This window comes from Oryctolagus cuniculus, chromosome 15, assembly GCF_051225735.1.
Source record: "Oryctolagus cuniculus isolate XC-2025 breed Fujian yellow rabbit chromosome 15, ASM5122573v1, whole genome shotgun sequence".
NCBI lineage: Eukaryota > Metazoa > Chordata > Mammalia > Lagomorpha > Leporidae > Oryctolagus > Oryctolagus cuniculus.
In genome coordinates, this window is record NC_142881.1 from 29,815,541 (window position 1) to 29,832,923 (window position 17,383).

Sequence of the window (17,383 nt, forward strand, 5' to 3'; positions counted from 1 at the left end):
CAATCACATGTGCTTATTTTTGCCATATGGATAGGTGTGAAGTTACACAAGTAGCTGTCTTTGATTTGCATTTCCTTGATTATCAGTGAAGTTGAACAGTGTGATATTTTTATTGATCATTTAAACTCAATTTTTAAAAACAGATTTATTTATTTTATTCGAAAGGTAGAGAGAGGGAGGAGGAGGTCTTCCATCTGCTCATTCGTTCCCCAGTTGGTCACAACTGGGGAGCCAAGAGCTTCCTCAGGGTCTCCTGTGTGGGTGCAGGGACCCAAGGACTTGGGCCATCTTCTACTGCTTTCCCAGACCATTGCTTAGAGCTGGATTGGAAGTAGAGCAGGTGGTACTTGAATCGGCATCCGTATGGGATGCCGGCTTTGCAGGCGGCGGATTTACCTGCTACGCCACAGCACTGGCCCCCATTTATACTCTATTCTGTCAGTTCCTATTCAAAATCTTTACCAATTTATCTGCTGGCTTGTTAATTTTCTTGATTTGTTGTAGTTCTATATGTTTTGGATATTTTTATACAAATATGCACATTTTATAAGAAGAAAGTATTAGGAAAGGGATGAGAAACAAAGTGAAATTCGCCAATAATCTTACTATGTAGAGATAACATAGTTGGTTGTCTCTCCAGATTCTTTGTTTTTGTTTTTGTTTTGTTTTGTTTAAGATTTTTTAATCTGAAAGGCAGAGTTACAGAGAGAGATCTTTCATCTGCTGATTCACTCTCCAAATGGCTGCATCGGCTGGGAGTAGGCCAGAGCAAAGCTAGGAGCCAGGAGCTTCTTCTGGGTCTCCCATGTGGGTGCAGGGGTCCACATACTTGAGCCATCTTCTGCTCTCCCCGGTGCAGTAGCTGGGAGCTGGATTATAAGTGAAACAGCCAGGACTTGAACCAGCACCCATATGTCATGCTGGCCCTGCAGGTGGTGGCTTAACCTGCTATGCCACAACACCTGCCCCTCCAGATTCTTGTTAATATATATGCTGTTAGGTATAAATACATGAGAAACTAAAGTAGAATCATTACATACCTGCTTTGTTGTTGTTGTTGTTACTAACAGTGTATGCAAATATATTTCCAAGTCAAAAATATAGATTTACCAAATCATTATTTTTTTGAATATGTATTTTATTTATTTGAAAGAGAGTTACAGAGAGAGACAGAGAGAGAGAAGTCTTCCATCGCCTGGTTCACTCCCCAAGTGGCTATAATGGCCTGAGCTGGGCTGATCCAAAGCCAGGAGCCAGGAGCTTCTGGGTCTCCCATGTGGTTGCAGTGGCCAAGCCCTTGGGCCATCCTCAGCTGCTTTCCCAGGTGCATTAGCAGAAAGCTAGATCAGAAGTGGAGCAACTGGGACTCGAACTGGTGCCCATATGGGATGCCAGCACTGCAAGGAACAGCTTTACCTGCTATGCCACAGCACCAGCCCCCACATCTTTTAATGCTAATTAGTTTTAATGGTTTACATTTTTTTCTTTATTTGAAAGACAAAGTTACTGAGAGAGGTAGAGACAGAGAGAGGTCTTCCATCTGCTGGTTCACTCCCCAGATGGCCGCAACAGCCAAAGCTGCATCAATCCAAAGCCAGGAGCCAGGAGCTTTCTCCGAGTCTCTCACATGGGTACAGGGGCCCAAGGACTTGGACCATCTTCTACTGCTTTCCCAGGCCATAGGAGAGAGCTGGTTCAGAAGTGGAGCAGCCAGGACTAGAACCGGCACTCATATAGGATGCTGGAGCTTCAGGCCAGGGCTTTAACCCGCTGTGCCACAGTGCCGGCCCCAGTGGTTTACATTTAATTACTTTTAATGGTTGTGTTTAGTGAGTTTGTATGATAACGGATTTTTTACTATTATATGCATCCTTCACATTTTTTTTTAAGATTTATTTATTTATTTTAAAGTCAGAGTTACACAAGAGAGAGAGGTCTTTCATCTGCTGGTTTACTCCCCAATTGGCCATAGTGGCTGGAGCTGCACCTCTCCGGAGCCAGGAGCCAGGAGCTTCTTCTGGGTTAATTCTTAAAAGGAACTGGGGGGCCGGCGCCGTGGCTCAATAGGCTAATCCTCCACCTTGCGGCGCCGGCACACCGGGTTCTAGTCCCGGTTGGGGCGCCGGATTCTGTCCCGGTTGCCCCTCTTCCAGGCCAGCTCTCTGCTATGGCCAGGGAGTGCAGTGGAGGATGGCCCAGGTGCTTGGGCCCTGCACCCCATGGGAGACCAGGAAAAGCACCTGGCTCCTGGCTCCTGCCAGGATCAGTGCGGTGCGCCGGCTGCAGCGGCGGCCATTGGAGGGTGAACCAGCGGCAAAGGAAGACCTTTCTCTCTCTGTCTCTCTCTCTCACTGTCCACTCTGCCTGTCAAAAAAAAAAAAAAAAAAAAAAAAAAAAAAAAGGAACTGGGGTAGGCATTTATCCTAGAAGTTAAGTTACTCATTAGGACACTTGCATCCCACATTGGAGAAACTGAGTTCAGTTCCTAGCTCCAGCTCTTGACTTCAGCAACCTGATAATGCACACCCCAGGAGGCAGCAGTGATGACTAAAGTAATTGAGTCCCTGGCTCCTGGCTTTGGCCTTGGCCTTGTCCTAGCCGCTGTGGGTAAACAAGTAAATACTTTTTTTTTTTTTTTTAGTCGAATTGGTGAGTCAAAGTATACATCCTGTTCCAAGGCTTTTTGATATATACTGCAAGTTGCTTGTCAGAAAAATATATCCTCCTGATTCTACTCTTGTAATCCATGTGAAACTGCCCATACCTCCATCCTCACTGCCACATCCTTTAACCAGGACACGTCTCTTGCCTGGGCTTCTATGGTAGCCTCCTAATTCCTTTCCACACTTTCACTTTTGTCCTTGTCTGCTTTGTTTTCTGCACAACAGCAAGAAGGACCTTTGAATGTACTTATATTTATTTATTATTTTGTAAAAATAGTATTGAATGAAAAATGTGGCTTATTAATACATTCTTAAATGGAGGCAAGTTCTCCATTGTTTGGGTTGCTTTTGTCATAATATAATTTTTTAATATTAGAATTCATTTTTAGAACTGCAGTTCTATTTTCCAGCCTTCCTCTTTTTAACATATTATATGGCTCTGATAATTCAACTTTTTATTCAGTTTTAAAATCTGGTAAGGGGCCAGCAAACATTCCATATGGGCGCTGGTTCGAGTCCCAGCTCCTCTGCTTCTGATTATAGGCTGGAAAAGCAGTGGAGGATGGCCCAAGTCCTTGGGTACCTTGCACCTGTGTGGGAGACATGAAAGAAGCTCCTGGCTCCTGGCTTTGGATTAACACAGTTCTGGCTGTTGGGACCCTTTGGGGAGTGTACCGCAGATGAAAGACCTCTCTCTCTCTCTCTCTGCCTCTGCTTCTCTCTAACTCTGCCTTTCAAACAAATCTTTAAAAAAAAAAAATCTGGTAAGATATATCATCTTTTCAGAAATAACAGCCTTTGGTGACATCATTGTGGCATAGCAGGTAAAGTGGCCTCCTGCAACGCTAGCATCACAAATGGGTGCCAGTTCAAATCCTGACTGCTTCACTTCTGATCAAGTTCCCTGCTAACATACCTGGGAAGATGGCCCAAGTGCTTGGGCTCCTGTCACCTAGGTGGGAGACCTACATAAAATTCCAGACTCCTGTCTTTGGGCTGGACCAGCCCCAATCATTGCAGCCATTTGGGAAGTAAACCAGTGGATGGAAAACTGCCCTCTCTGTCTCTCCCACTGCCTGTAAATAAATGAATCTTTAAAAAAATGGCCTTTGATATTTTGCCAGATGCGGTTTTATTATTGATATTTCAAGCTATCCCAGCTACCCAAATTGGCATATAAATTCTAAAATACTAAAATAGTTTATGGCTTTACTTAATCATATCATCCTTTTTATTTCTTTTGGAATTTTTGATGGATTTAATGAGTTTTAGTGCTGTTCAGTCTGTAGCTCTTTTTTAAACTGATAAGAACAGATATACACTTGATCTTAGCCAAAAGGCCGAGAAGCGATTGTAGCTCTTTTTTAAAGCATTGAGAAATGCAGTTAATAATTTTTTTTTTTTTTTTTTTTTTTTTTTTTTTTTTTTTTTGAGAAAGAGAGAGCTCCCATCCACTGGTTCACTCACCAAATGCCTGTAATGGCTAGGCCTAGGCCAGGCAGAAGCCAAGAGCAGGAACTCAATCTAGGTCTCCCGTTTGAATGACAGGGACCCAATTGCTTGAGCCATCACCTGCTGCTTACCACATTAACAGGAAGCTGGAATCAGGAGCAGATCTGGGCCTTAAACCCAGGTACTCCACCTGATAAGGGATACAGGCACCACAACTGCATCTTTACAGAGCCAAATGCCTGCTCTAAGCAGATGATTGTTGGTGGCTTTATTGTTTCTCTCCAGCTTCTTTGAATTCACTAATGATTTTGGGGGGGGGGGGTTAATTTTCTTCAATTTTTGAATCATAAAGTATGCCAAAATAAAAATGTTGATTTTTCCATTCCATAGGCTGTTGCTTTCCCAGCCCTATAATCATCCTATTTTAAGTTTTCACTTAGCAATCATAATTATCTGAAAAATATTTGGATTTATTTATTTATTCAAAAAACAAAGTGACAGGGAGAAGTTGAGAAATAGAACTCTTCCATCTGCTGGTTCGCTACCTAAATGCCTGCAATAGCAGAACTGGACAGGCTGAAGTCAAAAGACAGAAACTACATCTGGGCCTTCCATGAGGGTGGAAAGGGCCCAAGTACCCGGGCCATCTTCCACTGCTTTCCGAAGCATGTTATCTGGGAGGTGAATTGGAAGTGGAGCAGCCAGGACTGCAATTGGTTTTCCAGTGTGGGATGCAGGTGTCCCAGACAGTGGCTTAACTACTGTACCACAATGCCAGCCCGTTATCTGAAATGTTAATTTATTTGTCTTTTGTTGTTATCTCTTTTCTCCTTCCAAATTTTTTAATTCTTTGAGAGCCAACTTGCTTTGCTATTCTCTGCCGTATGCACAGTGCTTAGAACAAACATTTGTCACAGAGTAGGCGCCCAATAAACATCTGTTGAATCAACTTTCTCTATAATAGCATTTTAACTTTGCCCTTTCTTATATCTATATCACACTTTATTCTTTAAAAACTACTGTGGCATACTCAACAAAGAATGGTAAAAGTTGTCATCTTTGTTATTTTTTTCCTTAATGTTACTTAAGGGAATAACTATGTAGTATTCTGACTTTGGTTTAAAATATATGCTTATAACTCAGGGGTCATTTTCTTTTTTTTTTTTTTTTTTTTGACAGGCAGAGTGGACAGTGAGAGAGAGAGACAGAGAGAAAGGTCTTCCTTTGCCGTTGGTTCACCCTCCAATGGCTGCCGCGGTCGGCGCGCTGCGGCCGGCGCACCGCGCTGATCCGATGGCAGGAGCCAGGATCCAGGTGCTTTTCCTGGTCTCCCATGGGGTGCAGGGCCCAAGCACCTGGGCCATCCTCCACTGCACTCCCTGGCCACAGCAGAGGGCTGGCCTGGAAGAGGGGCAACCGGGACAGAATCCGGCGCCCCGACCGGGACTAGAACCCGGTGTGCCGGCGCCGCTAGGCGGAGGATTAGCCTAGTGAGCCGCGGCGCCGGCCAGGGGTCATTTTCAACAGGTATATTCATGTGTCAGCTTTTTTCGCCACTGTGCGTGTGTGTGTGTTTATGCACATTATTTCCATTGTTTTTGGATATGTTGTGATTCTATTTTTTAAGATTGTTTTATTTTAAAGGTAGAGTTATGGAGGTGCAGAGGGAGAGGGGGAGGGAGAGGTAGAGAGAGAGAGGTCTTCCATCCATTAGTTCACTCCCTAAATGGCCACAAAGTCCAGAGTTGGGCCAATCCAAAGCCAGGAACCAGGAGCTTCTTCATTGTCTCCCATGTGGGTGCAGGGGCCCAAGGACTTGGGCCATATTCCACTGCTTTCCCAGGCCATAGCAGAGAGCTGCACTGGAAGTGGGGCAGCTGGGACTTGAACTGGCGCCCATATGGGATGCTGGCACTGCAGATGGCAGTTTTACCTTCTGTGCCACCAGCTCCTGAATGTATTTCTTAGATCTCTTTTGATGCAGCTTACTCATGTTGTGTGTTATACCAGATGTTTATGTTTTTACATATTTCAAAATCTGAGCTTTCCCAAAATTTGCAAACCTGATTGGCTCTATAGCCTCATACAGCAAAATAGGACTCTTCAGTGGAGCCAGCATTGTGGCGTAGAAGATAAAGCCATCACCATAATGCTGGTCTATGTCCTGGCTGCTTCACTTTTGATCCAACTCACTGCTGATGGCCTGGGAAAAGCAGCAGATGATGGCCCAAGTATTTGGATCCCTGCCACCCACATGGAAAACCCAGATGAAGCTCCTGGCTTCGGCTTGACCCTTGCTGTTGCTGCCAGTTAGGGAGTGAACCAGCAGATGGAAAACCTGAGTCTCTGTCTCTCGCTGTCTCTGTAACTCTGACTTTAAAATAAATAAATAAATCTTCCTTTAAAAAAAAAAAGGATTCTTTAAAAGAGCCTTATTTTGTGCTTCTTTTTTGTAAGGTTAAAGTGATTTAGAGCCAGTTAATTAATTGTTAATTAACAGTTAATTAATTAAATGTAACATGACAGTGCTTCCCTTTGAGTCAATTTCATCCATGTTAGAGGCCATCTGTACTCCTGTGTCTGATAGTCACATAGTCTTAGTGAAATCTGGCATCTCTCACAAATTCTATTTCTGAATTGTGACTTGTATTCATTATTAGTTATGATAGTCCTCAAAAATTACCTGCACATTTGTTCTCTTTCATGTGTGCAGTCTAGGTGGGAATGTAAAGTATTTAATTAATAAAATCCAAAGCTTTTGAGAGGGACTGGCATTGTGCCACAGCAGTTAAGGCCATAGCTTGTGACATTGGTATCTCCTATGGACACCGGTTCCTGTCCCAACTGTTCTGCCTCCTATCTAGTTCCCTGCTAATGGCAGGGATAAAGCAGGGGGAGATGGCCCAAGTGTTTGTGTGCCTGCCACCCACATGGAAGACCCAGATGAAGCTCCTGGCTTTGGCTGTTACTGCTCTTGGGGGAATAAACCAGCAGATGGAAGACCTGAGTCTGTTTCTCACTGTCTTGCCTCCTGGTTCTTGGCTTCAGCCTGGCCAGCCCTGGCCTTTGTGGCCATCTAGGGAAAAAAACAGTGGATGGAAGATCGATCTCTGTCTCTGTGTAGCTCTGGTTTTCAAATAAATAAATAAATAAGTCTTTAAAAAATTTAAAAGGCTTTTGAGAGATCAAGTCCTTGATGTAGAAAAGTCAGCCGTGGAAAAACAGCACTTCTACATCTTGACAATGTCAAAATACACCATAATTAGACAGTGTCCAGTAAACAACTTCTACAAAGACAGGTAGACTTTTGTTCCAATTGAGATTCTAGAGACAAAGAATTTAAGTTATTATTGGTATTTGTTTTCCTTCAGCCATTGGGCTATTTACAGTGAGAGTGACCAATTGCTGTTTTAGCAATTAATACATTTATTTGTTACATACTATATAAAATTGCATACTCTGACTGTAGATTTTTGTTTATGTTTGTCTTTGACTGCTTTAGACTTGACAATTTCAGCCTTGGAACTTTGCCTCCTTCTCTCTCTTTGGTTTGCAAGTTTGAAAAGGGAAGTGAAAATACTAAACTAAGGAGCTTTGTAAAGCATCTTTTAAGGAAGAACCTTTTCCCTGGAGTTTATCTTGTCAGTGGGTAAAGTGGTTTTACTTGTAGTTGGACTTTTTTTTTTTTTTTGAAGGAAACAAGAAGCAACGTATCTCTGATTCTCAGTGTGATGGTGTGAAAGCAGATTTTCTAGTGACAGTAGATAGCTGTATTATTGTTGTTTTATTGGTATCATTTGAGGAACTCTTTTGTAGAAGATTTTAGTTTGAAGATTTATTTTTCAAATATACTTTGGCTTTTTCACTTTTATTTTTTAGGCTGTGCGTGTTACAAAACCCAAAATCCCAGAAGCCATAAGAAGAAATTTTGAGTTAATGTGAGTAATATCCATGGGATACCAGTATTTCTGTTTAGGGCTATCTGCACCTTAACACACCAATATATAAGAAACAGATGATATACCCTGGGGTGGGATATACTCATATGTCTATCTTGTATGTTTTTATTTAGTGTTAGTGTCTGTTCTCATGTCTTAATTCTCACTGGCCTCTTACTAGTTTTCTCTTTATGTGTGGACATTGTGGGAACAGTTTTAGTGGCTAAAGATGCACTTTGCTGTAGAACTGTTGCTGGAAAGCTCAGGAACTATAATTTGTGTATGAATAGTATCTTGATAAACATTAAAGATGAAAAACAGAGTCCTAGCTGCATAAGGTTGATGAGAATGTCTGTTTTTTGTTACTGTGTTGTAATGGTGAGAATAGACACCTTGGTGGTAAAAAGTTTGGTTTTGCATTGTATGCGATTGAATATCTAAAGTTAGAACTGGATCTTTCTAATTTGCCTTTGGGAAAGGAGGTCTTGCTTGAGATGACTCCAGGTAGTTTTCTCTTTTATGTGTTCATCACTGGGTAGAAATGAGAAGTGACTTGCTTGACATAAATTAATTTCTAAATGTTTTAGAAGGTCCCTTTTAGGGGAATACTTAACTGTGTTTGAAATGACAATACTGTTGATACGATAGGAAGAAAAATATGCTATAAAGATAACTGCAGAGGTCAAGAATGCAGCAGATGTGTAAATGCAAGGGATCCGAGGAGTGGTGACACTGCTTCATGGGGTAATGCACTGCGGAGTCTTTTTGTTCCCAAGGACCTATCTTCTTTTTTTTTTTTTTTTTTTTTTTTTTGACAGGCAGAGTGGACAGTGAGAGAGAGAGACAGAGAGAAAGGTCTTCCTTTGCCGCTGGTTCACCCTCCAATGGCCGCCGCTGCAGCCGGCGCACCGCGCTGATCCTGGCAGGAGCCAGGAGCCAGGTGCTTTTCCTGGTCTCCCATGGGGTGCAGGGCCCAAGCACCTGGGCCATCCTCCACTGCACTCCCTGGCCATAGCAGAGAGCTGGCCTGGAAGAGGGGCAACCGGGACAGAATCCGGCGCCCCAACCGGGACTAGAACCCGGTGTGCCGGCGCCGCAAGGTGGAGGATTAGCTTATTGAGCCACGGCGCCGGCAGGACCTATCTTCTATAGTATATAATTTTCTTTTCCTTTTTTAATTATAGAAGAGGAACTCATCTTTTAAAAGTATAGTGTGCCAGGCTAGTTAGATCATGGATCTGAGCCAGTTATAGAAAAAAATACAGCTTAGGATATCTTCAGCTTTAATGTCATCACTTCAAGTGATGGAAAGATTAATATTTTGTGTTCTCAGTCATCAGGTAACTCAGTGTTTAAAATGACTTTTCTTGTCTTTATCAGTGTTGGCAGGAGGATGGGGACTTTGGATGAAAATGTCTTGGGGAAACTGTTGGAGTAACTTTTAAATAATTCTGAATTATTATTAATTTTATAGACTATGAGAATTCCAGAATTAAAAGCTACCTTGGGATTGTCCAGTCTAGCCTCTCATCTAATGGGAATCTTATTTTCAAACTGTTTCTGCCAAGTGGTCACTTAGAGGTCACTTGTACGCACATAGTGATTGATTGAGCTAGCCATTTCCATTATTAGAAGCTCAAGTTCTAAGGAAATTCATCTTTACATTAAGCCCCACTTCACTAATAACTGACCCAAGTATATCTTCTGTGTAACAGATAGGGCCACTACACATGGGCATCAACTTGAGGAAGGCAGGGGCAGAAATCCAGCCTCAGTCTGCTTGCCAAACCATGCCCCTAAGGAACTGCATCTGCCCAAATGCTGCCTTTTTCTAATTGGCACAGGGGTGCTATGTGGCCTATCAGGAGGCCTAAGGGCAGAGGAAACATTTATGCTCTGCCTTCCAGATCCACAGGCCTTGTAGTTAGAAGGAAAGAAACTAAATGCACTGAATTATTTTTCCTGTCTCTGAGTGACTAGGCAGATCGTTTAATCTTTCAACCTCAGATTCATTCTAAGTACAATAAGGTAGGTAACACCTGTCTAACTCATCCTAATGAATCAAAAAATTCTTGCTGAAAAATGATCCTTTGACCCACCGCAGGATCATAATTACTGGCTGTGACTGCCCACTAAGAGAACTTCTCATTTCTGATTTTTATGTTGTTTTGATTTGCAGGGAAGCTGAGAAGACAAAACTTCTTATAGCTGCACAGAAACAGAAGGTTGTGGAGAAAGAAGCTGAGACCGAGAGGAAAAAAGCTGTTATAGGTACTTGGATTTCTTTCTGACATGAATGTGTACGAAGCATGTGTGTCAGAAATTTGTCCTGTTTTTGTTAGTCTCATATTGAATATTGATGTGGACTCAAATAAGATTCCATCATATGTAGTAGAGAATTCTGGAAACTTCATTGTACATTCTGGTGTCATAAAGCCTTTAAAAATAAGGTGAGAGAGACCAGCATTGTGACAGCGGATAAAGCTGCCGCTTACAACATCAGTATCCCACGTCACAGTACTGGTTCAAGTCCAGGCTACTCCACTTCCAGTCTCCACTTCCTTAAATGTGCCTGGGAAAGCAATGGAGGATGGCCCAAGTACTTGGGCCCCTGCCACCATGTAGGAGACCAGGATGGAGTTGCAGGCTGCTGGCTTTGGCCTGGCCCAGCCCTTGCCATTGCAGCCATCTGGAGAATAACTCAGTAGATGGAAGATATTCTCTCTCTCTCTCTCTCTCTCTCTCTCTCTCTCTCTCTCTCTCCTTTCTGTTACTATACCTTTCAAATAAATAAATAAAAACAAAATAAAATTAGATGAGGCCAGATGAGCATGGGGCACAGTGAATAAAAATGCCATTTCGTTTCTTTTTTTTTATTTTAAATTCATTTATTTGACAGGTAGAGTTATAGACAGTGAGAGAGAGACAGAGAGAAAGGTCTTCTTCCATTGGTTCGCTCCCCAAATGGCTGCCACAGCCGGCGCTGTGCCGATCCGAAGCCAGGAGCCAGGTGCTTCCTCCTGGTCTCCCATTCAGGTGCAGGCGCCCAAGCACTTGGGCCATCCTTCACTGCCTTCCCGTGTCACAGCAGAGAGCTGGACTGGAAGAAGAGCAACCGGGACTAGAACCTGGCACCCATATGGGATGCTGGTGCTGCAAGGCGGAGGATTAACCAAGTGAGCCACGGCACCGGCTCCAAAAATGCCATTTCAAACATCTGGTTTTCATATCACAAAGAGCCTGAATTTGAGTCCCAACTCCACTCCCAATTCTAGCTTCCTACTAATGTGCACCTTAGGAAGCAGCAGGTGATGGCTCAAGTAATTGGATCCCTGCCACCCACATAGGAGACCTGGATGGAGTTCCCAGCTTCTGGCTTCAGGCAGACCCAGTCCCAGCTATTGCAGGGATTTGGGGAGTGAACCAGCAGTTGGAAGAGCTCTCTTTGTTCGTCACTGTACTTCTGTCTCTCTGCCTTCAAAATAAATAATAATAAAAAATGTTTTATGGGGCCAGTACTTAACAAAGTGCTTTGGTTTTCCAAAAGTAATTATTAGACTTTCGTGTTGCTGACTGCCACTATTCTTTTTCAAGGACAGGGACAATGGATAGGGCTCTCTGGAGTGGGGTTTTATTTATACAGATTAAGAATAGGGAAGTTAGGGGCCAGTGCTGTGGCATAGCAGGGTAAAGCTGCCACCTGTAGTGCTGGCATCCCGTGTGGGCACTGCTTCAGGTCCCAGCTGCTCTGCTTCTGATCCAGCTCTCTGCTATGGCCTGGGAAAGCTCTGGAAGATGACCTGAGTCCTTGGGCCCCTGCACCATGTGGGAGACCCGGAGGAAGCTCCTGGCTCCTGGCTTCAGATCAGTGCAGCTCCTGCCATTGTGGCCATGGGGGAGTGAACCGGCAGGTAGAAGACCTTTCTCTCTGCCTCTGCCTTTCTGTAACTCTGCCTTCCAAATAAATAAATAAATCTTTAAAGAAAAAAAAATAATAAGAAAGTTCTTTGGCCAAAGCTCAAAATGATATCCTTGCTATTGATATGCACATGGTTTTATCCGGGTGGATAATGCCATCTATGAAAGCATTGCAAGGTTGCTTACAGCGCATTTTTTGAATATCAGTGTCTTCCTCACACTCCAGAGTACTATTATTAGACTTTCATCTTAGACACTCAGGTGATACTGAAAGTTTAAGATGTTTTTATTAAATAATTCAAATATATAGAAATGTTCAGAGAACAGTATAATCAAGGCTTAAAATTTTCATGTGTCTTTAAAATCATATTTTATTTTAAAGAGAAAAAAATATATTTGAAGCCTCCTTTTCTCTGGTTTTGTTTCTTGGCCTTATCAGAGTAGTTTCTATTCTGAAGTTTATTTATTTATTTACATAAATAAACATGTAGTTAACATTTTGTAAATTTGATTTACCTATTTGAAACCACAAAAGTGGTATCAAACTTCACATTTTACAACTTGACTTTTTTTTTTTACTAACAATGTTTTATTTATATTGATATATCTGGATCTAGTTCATTTTTTTAACTTTATTTATTTTATTTGAGAGGCAGAAAGAGAGAGCTCTCATCAACTGTTCACTTTCCAAATGCCTACAATGGCCTGTCCTGGCTGAGACCAAAGCAGAAACTCAGTCCAGCTCTTCTACCTCAGTGGCAGGAACCCACTCACTTTGAGCCATCACCACTGCCTCCCTTGGTCTGCATTAGCAGGAAGCTGGAGTCAGGAGTGGAGCCAGGAATTGAACCTAAGGCATTCCAATGTGGAACACAAGCAACTTGATGCCCACTTCCCCACTTGATTTTTAACTGCTATGTATTTCATTCTGTGAGGAGACCTGTTTATTCTGATGTGTTAACAATGAAGAGTTAGGTAGTTTCAGATTTCTTATTACAAACAGTGCTGCAATACTGTCCTTTTCCGTATCTCCTTGTGCACATCATATGGAAGAGTCTCCTAAGTATATTACTCAAGTGTGATGTGGGTCAGTGCCCTGTCATCAGCTTTTTGTTTCTGAGACACCATGATAGGGGTATAAAAATTGAGAATGAATGTTCAGAATTTCCAATGGGATTTTGTTCAGAAGTTCTTTTTTTTTTTTTTTTTTTTTTTTTTTAAGATTTATTTATTTACTTGAAAGTCAGAATTACAGAGAGAGAAAGAGAGGCAGAGAGAGAGGTTTTTCATCTGCTGGTTCACTCCCCAATTGGCCACAATGGCTGTAGCTGTGCCTATCCGAAGCCAGGAGCCAGGAGCTTCCTCCAGGTCTCCCACATGGGTGCAGAAGCCCAAGGACCTGGGCCATCTTCCACTGCTTTCCCAGGCCATAGCAGAGAGCTGGCTCAGAAGAGGAGCAGCCGGAACTCAAACTGGTGCCCATAGGGGATGCTGACACGGAAGTTCTTATAGCTTTTTAACATAATAATGTTATATCTGTTGGAGATTATAGTTTATGTTTTTTCATAATTTCTTTTTTCTAGTAATTCATTTTTGTTATCATTTATAACTTACTGATTCCTAACAGATTAATAAGGGGATAAAAGTGTTTTTCCACAGGTAGTTTGAGAAGCAGTGCTCTACAATACTTACGTTGAAGTAGAATTCCTGGGTCATGGGGTATGCATATCTTCCAGGTTTAGCATAGTGGAAAATTGCTTCCTAAAGTGAGTCTTCATTTTACCCTCTTTTCAACCATGTTTGATTCCAGTTTCTGTACATTGCCTGTATCCCTTGGAGTCATACTTAAAAAAATTTATGCGAGTCTGATGGTATACATGGCATCATATAATTCCAACTTGACTTTCCTTCATTATTATTAGAGTTGAATTTTGTGTATTGGTCATTCAGGTTTCCTTAAATGTGTGAATTGCCTGTTAATATCCTTATTAGCCCATTACTTGATTGCTTTTCTGACTTGATTTATAAAAGTTCTTTATATGTTTCTCTAGGATACTAATCTCAGGTTTAACCATTGCAAATATCTTTTATTAGTTTGTGTCTTATTGTTGAACTCCATGATATCCTGGACATACATATATATTTAGTTTTCATATATCAAATTCATCAGTCTTTTTCTTTAGTGCCTTTCCTATCTTGTTTGAGAATTTTTTGCCACCTCATAGTAATAATTTTATTCTGAAAGTTTTGCTTTTCACATTTAGATCTTTAATCCATCTGGAATTTATTTTAGTATTTAGTGTGACATGAGGATTCAGTGTTATTTTTTTGAAATGGCAACCAGTTGTCATATTCTACATACTGAATAGTTATTTCCTCTACTTATTTCTAGTGCCACATATGTCATATAACAAGATATTGTGTATAATTTGTTCTGTTGCTAGGATCTCTATTTTGTTACAGTTTTTTGGCTTATCCTTCTCCAATATTACCTTGTTTTATTGGAATAGCTTTTGTATAAATTTTGTTATCTGGGAGAATAATTTTCTCCTTAATTATATTCCTCTTAACTATTCCTATTTTTAATATTGTCCTGGACTACTATAGACTCTTTATTCATCCATGTACCTTTAATCACCAGCTCCTAAAATACTGTGTTGGGATTTTGATTGGAATTGTATTGAATGTATGCACCAGTTTGGAGAGAATTAAAATATAAAGTCTTACAAAACTATTACCTTTCTCCATTAATGGGAAATGTCTTTGAAAAAAATGTGTTATAATTTCCTTAAAGTTCTTGCACAATTTTAAGAAGTTTATTCCTATATATCTTTTAAGTTTTCTGCAATTATAGACAAACTCTTTTTTAAAGGCACTTTTTCTGATTGGTTGTTGCTTTTGTATAGGTGTGGTGTTGATTTTTTTTATTTAGCAGTCTTGCTGAAAATGCTATTATTTCCAATAATGTCTTCAATTTCCTCTGAGCAATACTATTGTCTTCAGATAAAGACAATTGCAGTTTTTTCCTTTATAATGTCACACCTTTAGTGCTTTAGACAGTGATTTCTAGTACAATGTCGGAAAAGAAAGATAGTGACAGACATTCTTGTTTTTCCCCTTTCAGTGGTCCCAATGATGTTACTATATTTCAAATTTATCATTTAAGGTTCTGTTCTTTGCTTGCCAAGAACTTTTTTTTTTTTTTTAAAGATTTATTTATTTACATGAGAGGTAGAGTTACAGAGAGAGAGAGAGAGACAGAGAAGAAAGGTCTTCCGTTTGCTGGTTCTCTCCTCAAATGGTCGCAACAGCCAGAGCTGGGCCGATCAGGGCTCAGGAGTTTCTTTCAGGTTTTCCACATAGGTGCAGGGGCCCAAGCACTTTGGGCCATCTTCCACTGCTTTCCCAGGCCATTAACAGGGAACTGGATCAGAAGTGGAGCAGCCAGGACTTGAACTGGCACCCATCACAGGATGCCAGTGCCACAGGTGGATGCTTAACTAACTGTGCCACAGTGCTGCTCCACCCCCCCTTTTTAAAGATTTATTTATTTACATGAGAGGCAGAGTTACAAAGAGAGGGAGATACAGAAAGTTTGCTTGCCAAGAGTTTTTGTTTTGGTTTGTTTTGTTTTTTTGACAGGCAGAGTGGACAGTGAGAGAGAGAGAGACAGAGAGAAAGGTCTTCCTTTGCTGTTGGTTCACCCTCCAATGGCTGCCATGGCCGGCGCACCGCGCTGATCCGATGGCAGGAGCCAGGTGCTTCTCCTGGTCTCCCATGGGGTGCAGGACCCAAGGACTTGGGCCATCCTCCACTGCACTCCCTGGCCACAGCAGAGAGCTGGCCTGGAAGAGGGGCAACCGGGACAGAATCCGGCGCCCCGACCGGGACTAGAACCCGGTGTGCTGGCGCTGTAAGGCAGAGGATTAGCCTAGTGAGCCGCGGCGCCGGCCGCCAAGAACTTTTATTGTGATTGGCTGTTAGTAAGAACAATTTTTTGCATATGTTGAAGTGAACATATATGTTATATTAGCAAGTTTTGTGTTACTAAATTATTTTTGTGTTCCTGGGATAAAGCCATCTCTGGTCATGATATAGGAAATTTAATATATTTTTCTATATGAGTTGCTAATAATTTCTTTAGAATTTTTACTTTTGTTTTCATAAATGATTTAGTTTATAATTTCCTTACACTGTTATTTTTCTTTTTTTAAATAATGGTTATATTAAGCATCACATGGAGTGAAGAACATTTCTTCATTTTCCATAGTTTTTTTTTATTTTTTTATATTTTTTATTTTTTTTGACAGGCAGAGTTAGACAGTGAGAGAGAGAGAGAGACAGAGAGAAAGGTCTTCCTTCAGTTGGTTCACCCCCAAAATGGCCACTACGGCCGTATGCTGCACCGATCCAAAGCCAGGAGCCAGGTGCTTCCTCCTTGTCTCCCATGCGGGTGCAGGGCCCAAGCACTTGGGCCATCCTTCACTACCTTCCCAGGCACAGCAGAGAGCTGGACTGGAAGAGGAGCAACTGGGACAGAACCGGCACCCCAGCCGGGACAAGAACCTCTGCCACAGGCAGAGGATTAGCCTAGTGAGCCATGGTGCCGGCCTCATTTTCCATGTTCTGAAACATTATGTATTATCTCTTCTTTGTAGGTCTGGTGGAACTCACTTGTAAAAATCTTAGACTATTGGATTTATGTTTTTTGTTTACTTGTTTGTTTTTTGTGGTAACATTTGACTGACTTAATTTCTATATTGAGTATAGATAGGTCTTTTCAGGTGTTTTAAGTCAATTCTGATGATAATTTTTAAGAAAATTGTCCATTTCATCTGTTATTTAAAATTTGGAGGCATAAATTTATAGAATTCTGTGAAGATTATTATCTTTCATTGGGTCAGCTGTGCCAGAGGTCTGTCTATCTTTTCAGGGAATTGGCTTTTGGTTTTATTTCTGTTGGTTTTAACCTTTTCAATTATATTATTTGCACTTAGTTTTGTTTTCTTTGTTTTGAATTTACTCATTGGTTCTTTCCTAACTTCTTGAGTTAGAAACTTAATTCATTATCTTGTGATCCTTTCTAATGGAAGAGAAGCATGTAAGATTATGTATTTTCTTCAAAGGACTGCTTCTTCATCTCACAAGTTTTTAAATGTGCTCTTTTGTTGGTCTTTAGTCTTAATTAAGCATATTTCGTTGTAACTTCATCTCATAAATTATTAAAAAGTGTTGTCAGTGAGTTTTGAGGGGCTACCTTTTTTTTGTTGATTTCCAGTATTACTACTTGTAGTCAAAAGTAAGATCTGTTATATAGTTTTTTAAGTGTTTGTTGAAATTTGTTTTGTGGCCTACCTATACTTGATCCTTACATGTGTTTGAAAATACTAAATGTATTTCCTCTATTTGTTG

The 17,383-nt window shown here is 41.2% G+C and overlaps 1 protein-coding gene and 1 pseudogene across 4 annotated transcripts in view; one reads left to right on the forward strand and one right to left on the reverse strand.

The window, feature by feature from the left end:
- Positions 1–17,383, forward strand: part of ERLIN1 (ER lipid raft associated 1) — a 40,835-nt gene that overhangs the window by 15,728 nt on the left and 7,724 nt on the right. For all 4 annotated transcript variants that reach the window (XR_007911086.3, XR_519178.5, XM_002718646.6 and 1 more), the window contains exons 8-9: positions 7,995–8,053; positions 10,233–10,324. Coding sequence is in view for 2 of the 4 variants with exons in the window: in XM_002718646.6 (XP_002718692.1) it covers positions 7,995–8,053; positions 10,233–10,324 (151 nt within the window). In the remaining 2 variants the exon portion in view is untranslated. The remainder of the gene's footprint in view (positions 1–7,994; positions 8,054–10,232; positions 10,325–17,383) is intronic.
- Positions 3,904–4,015, reverse strand: LOC127484298 (U2 spliceosomal RNA; annotated as a pseudogene).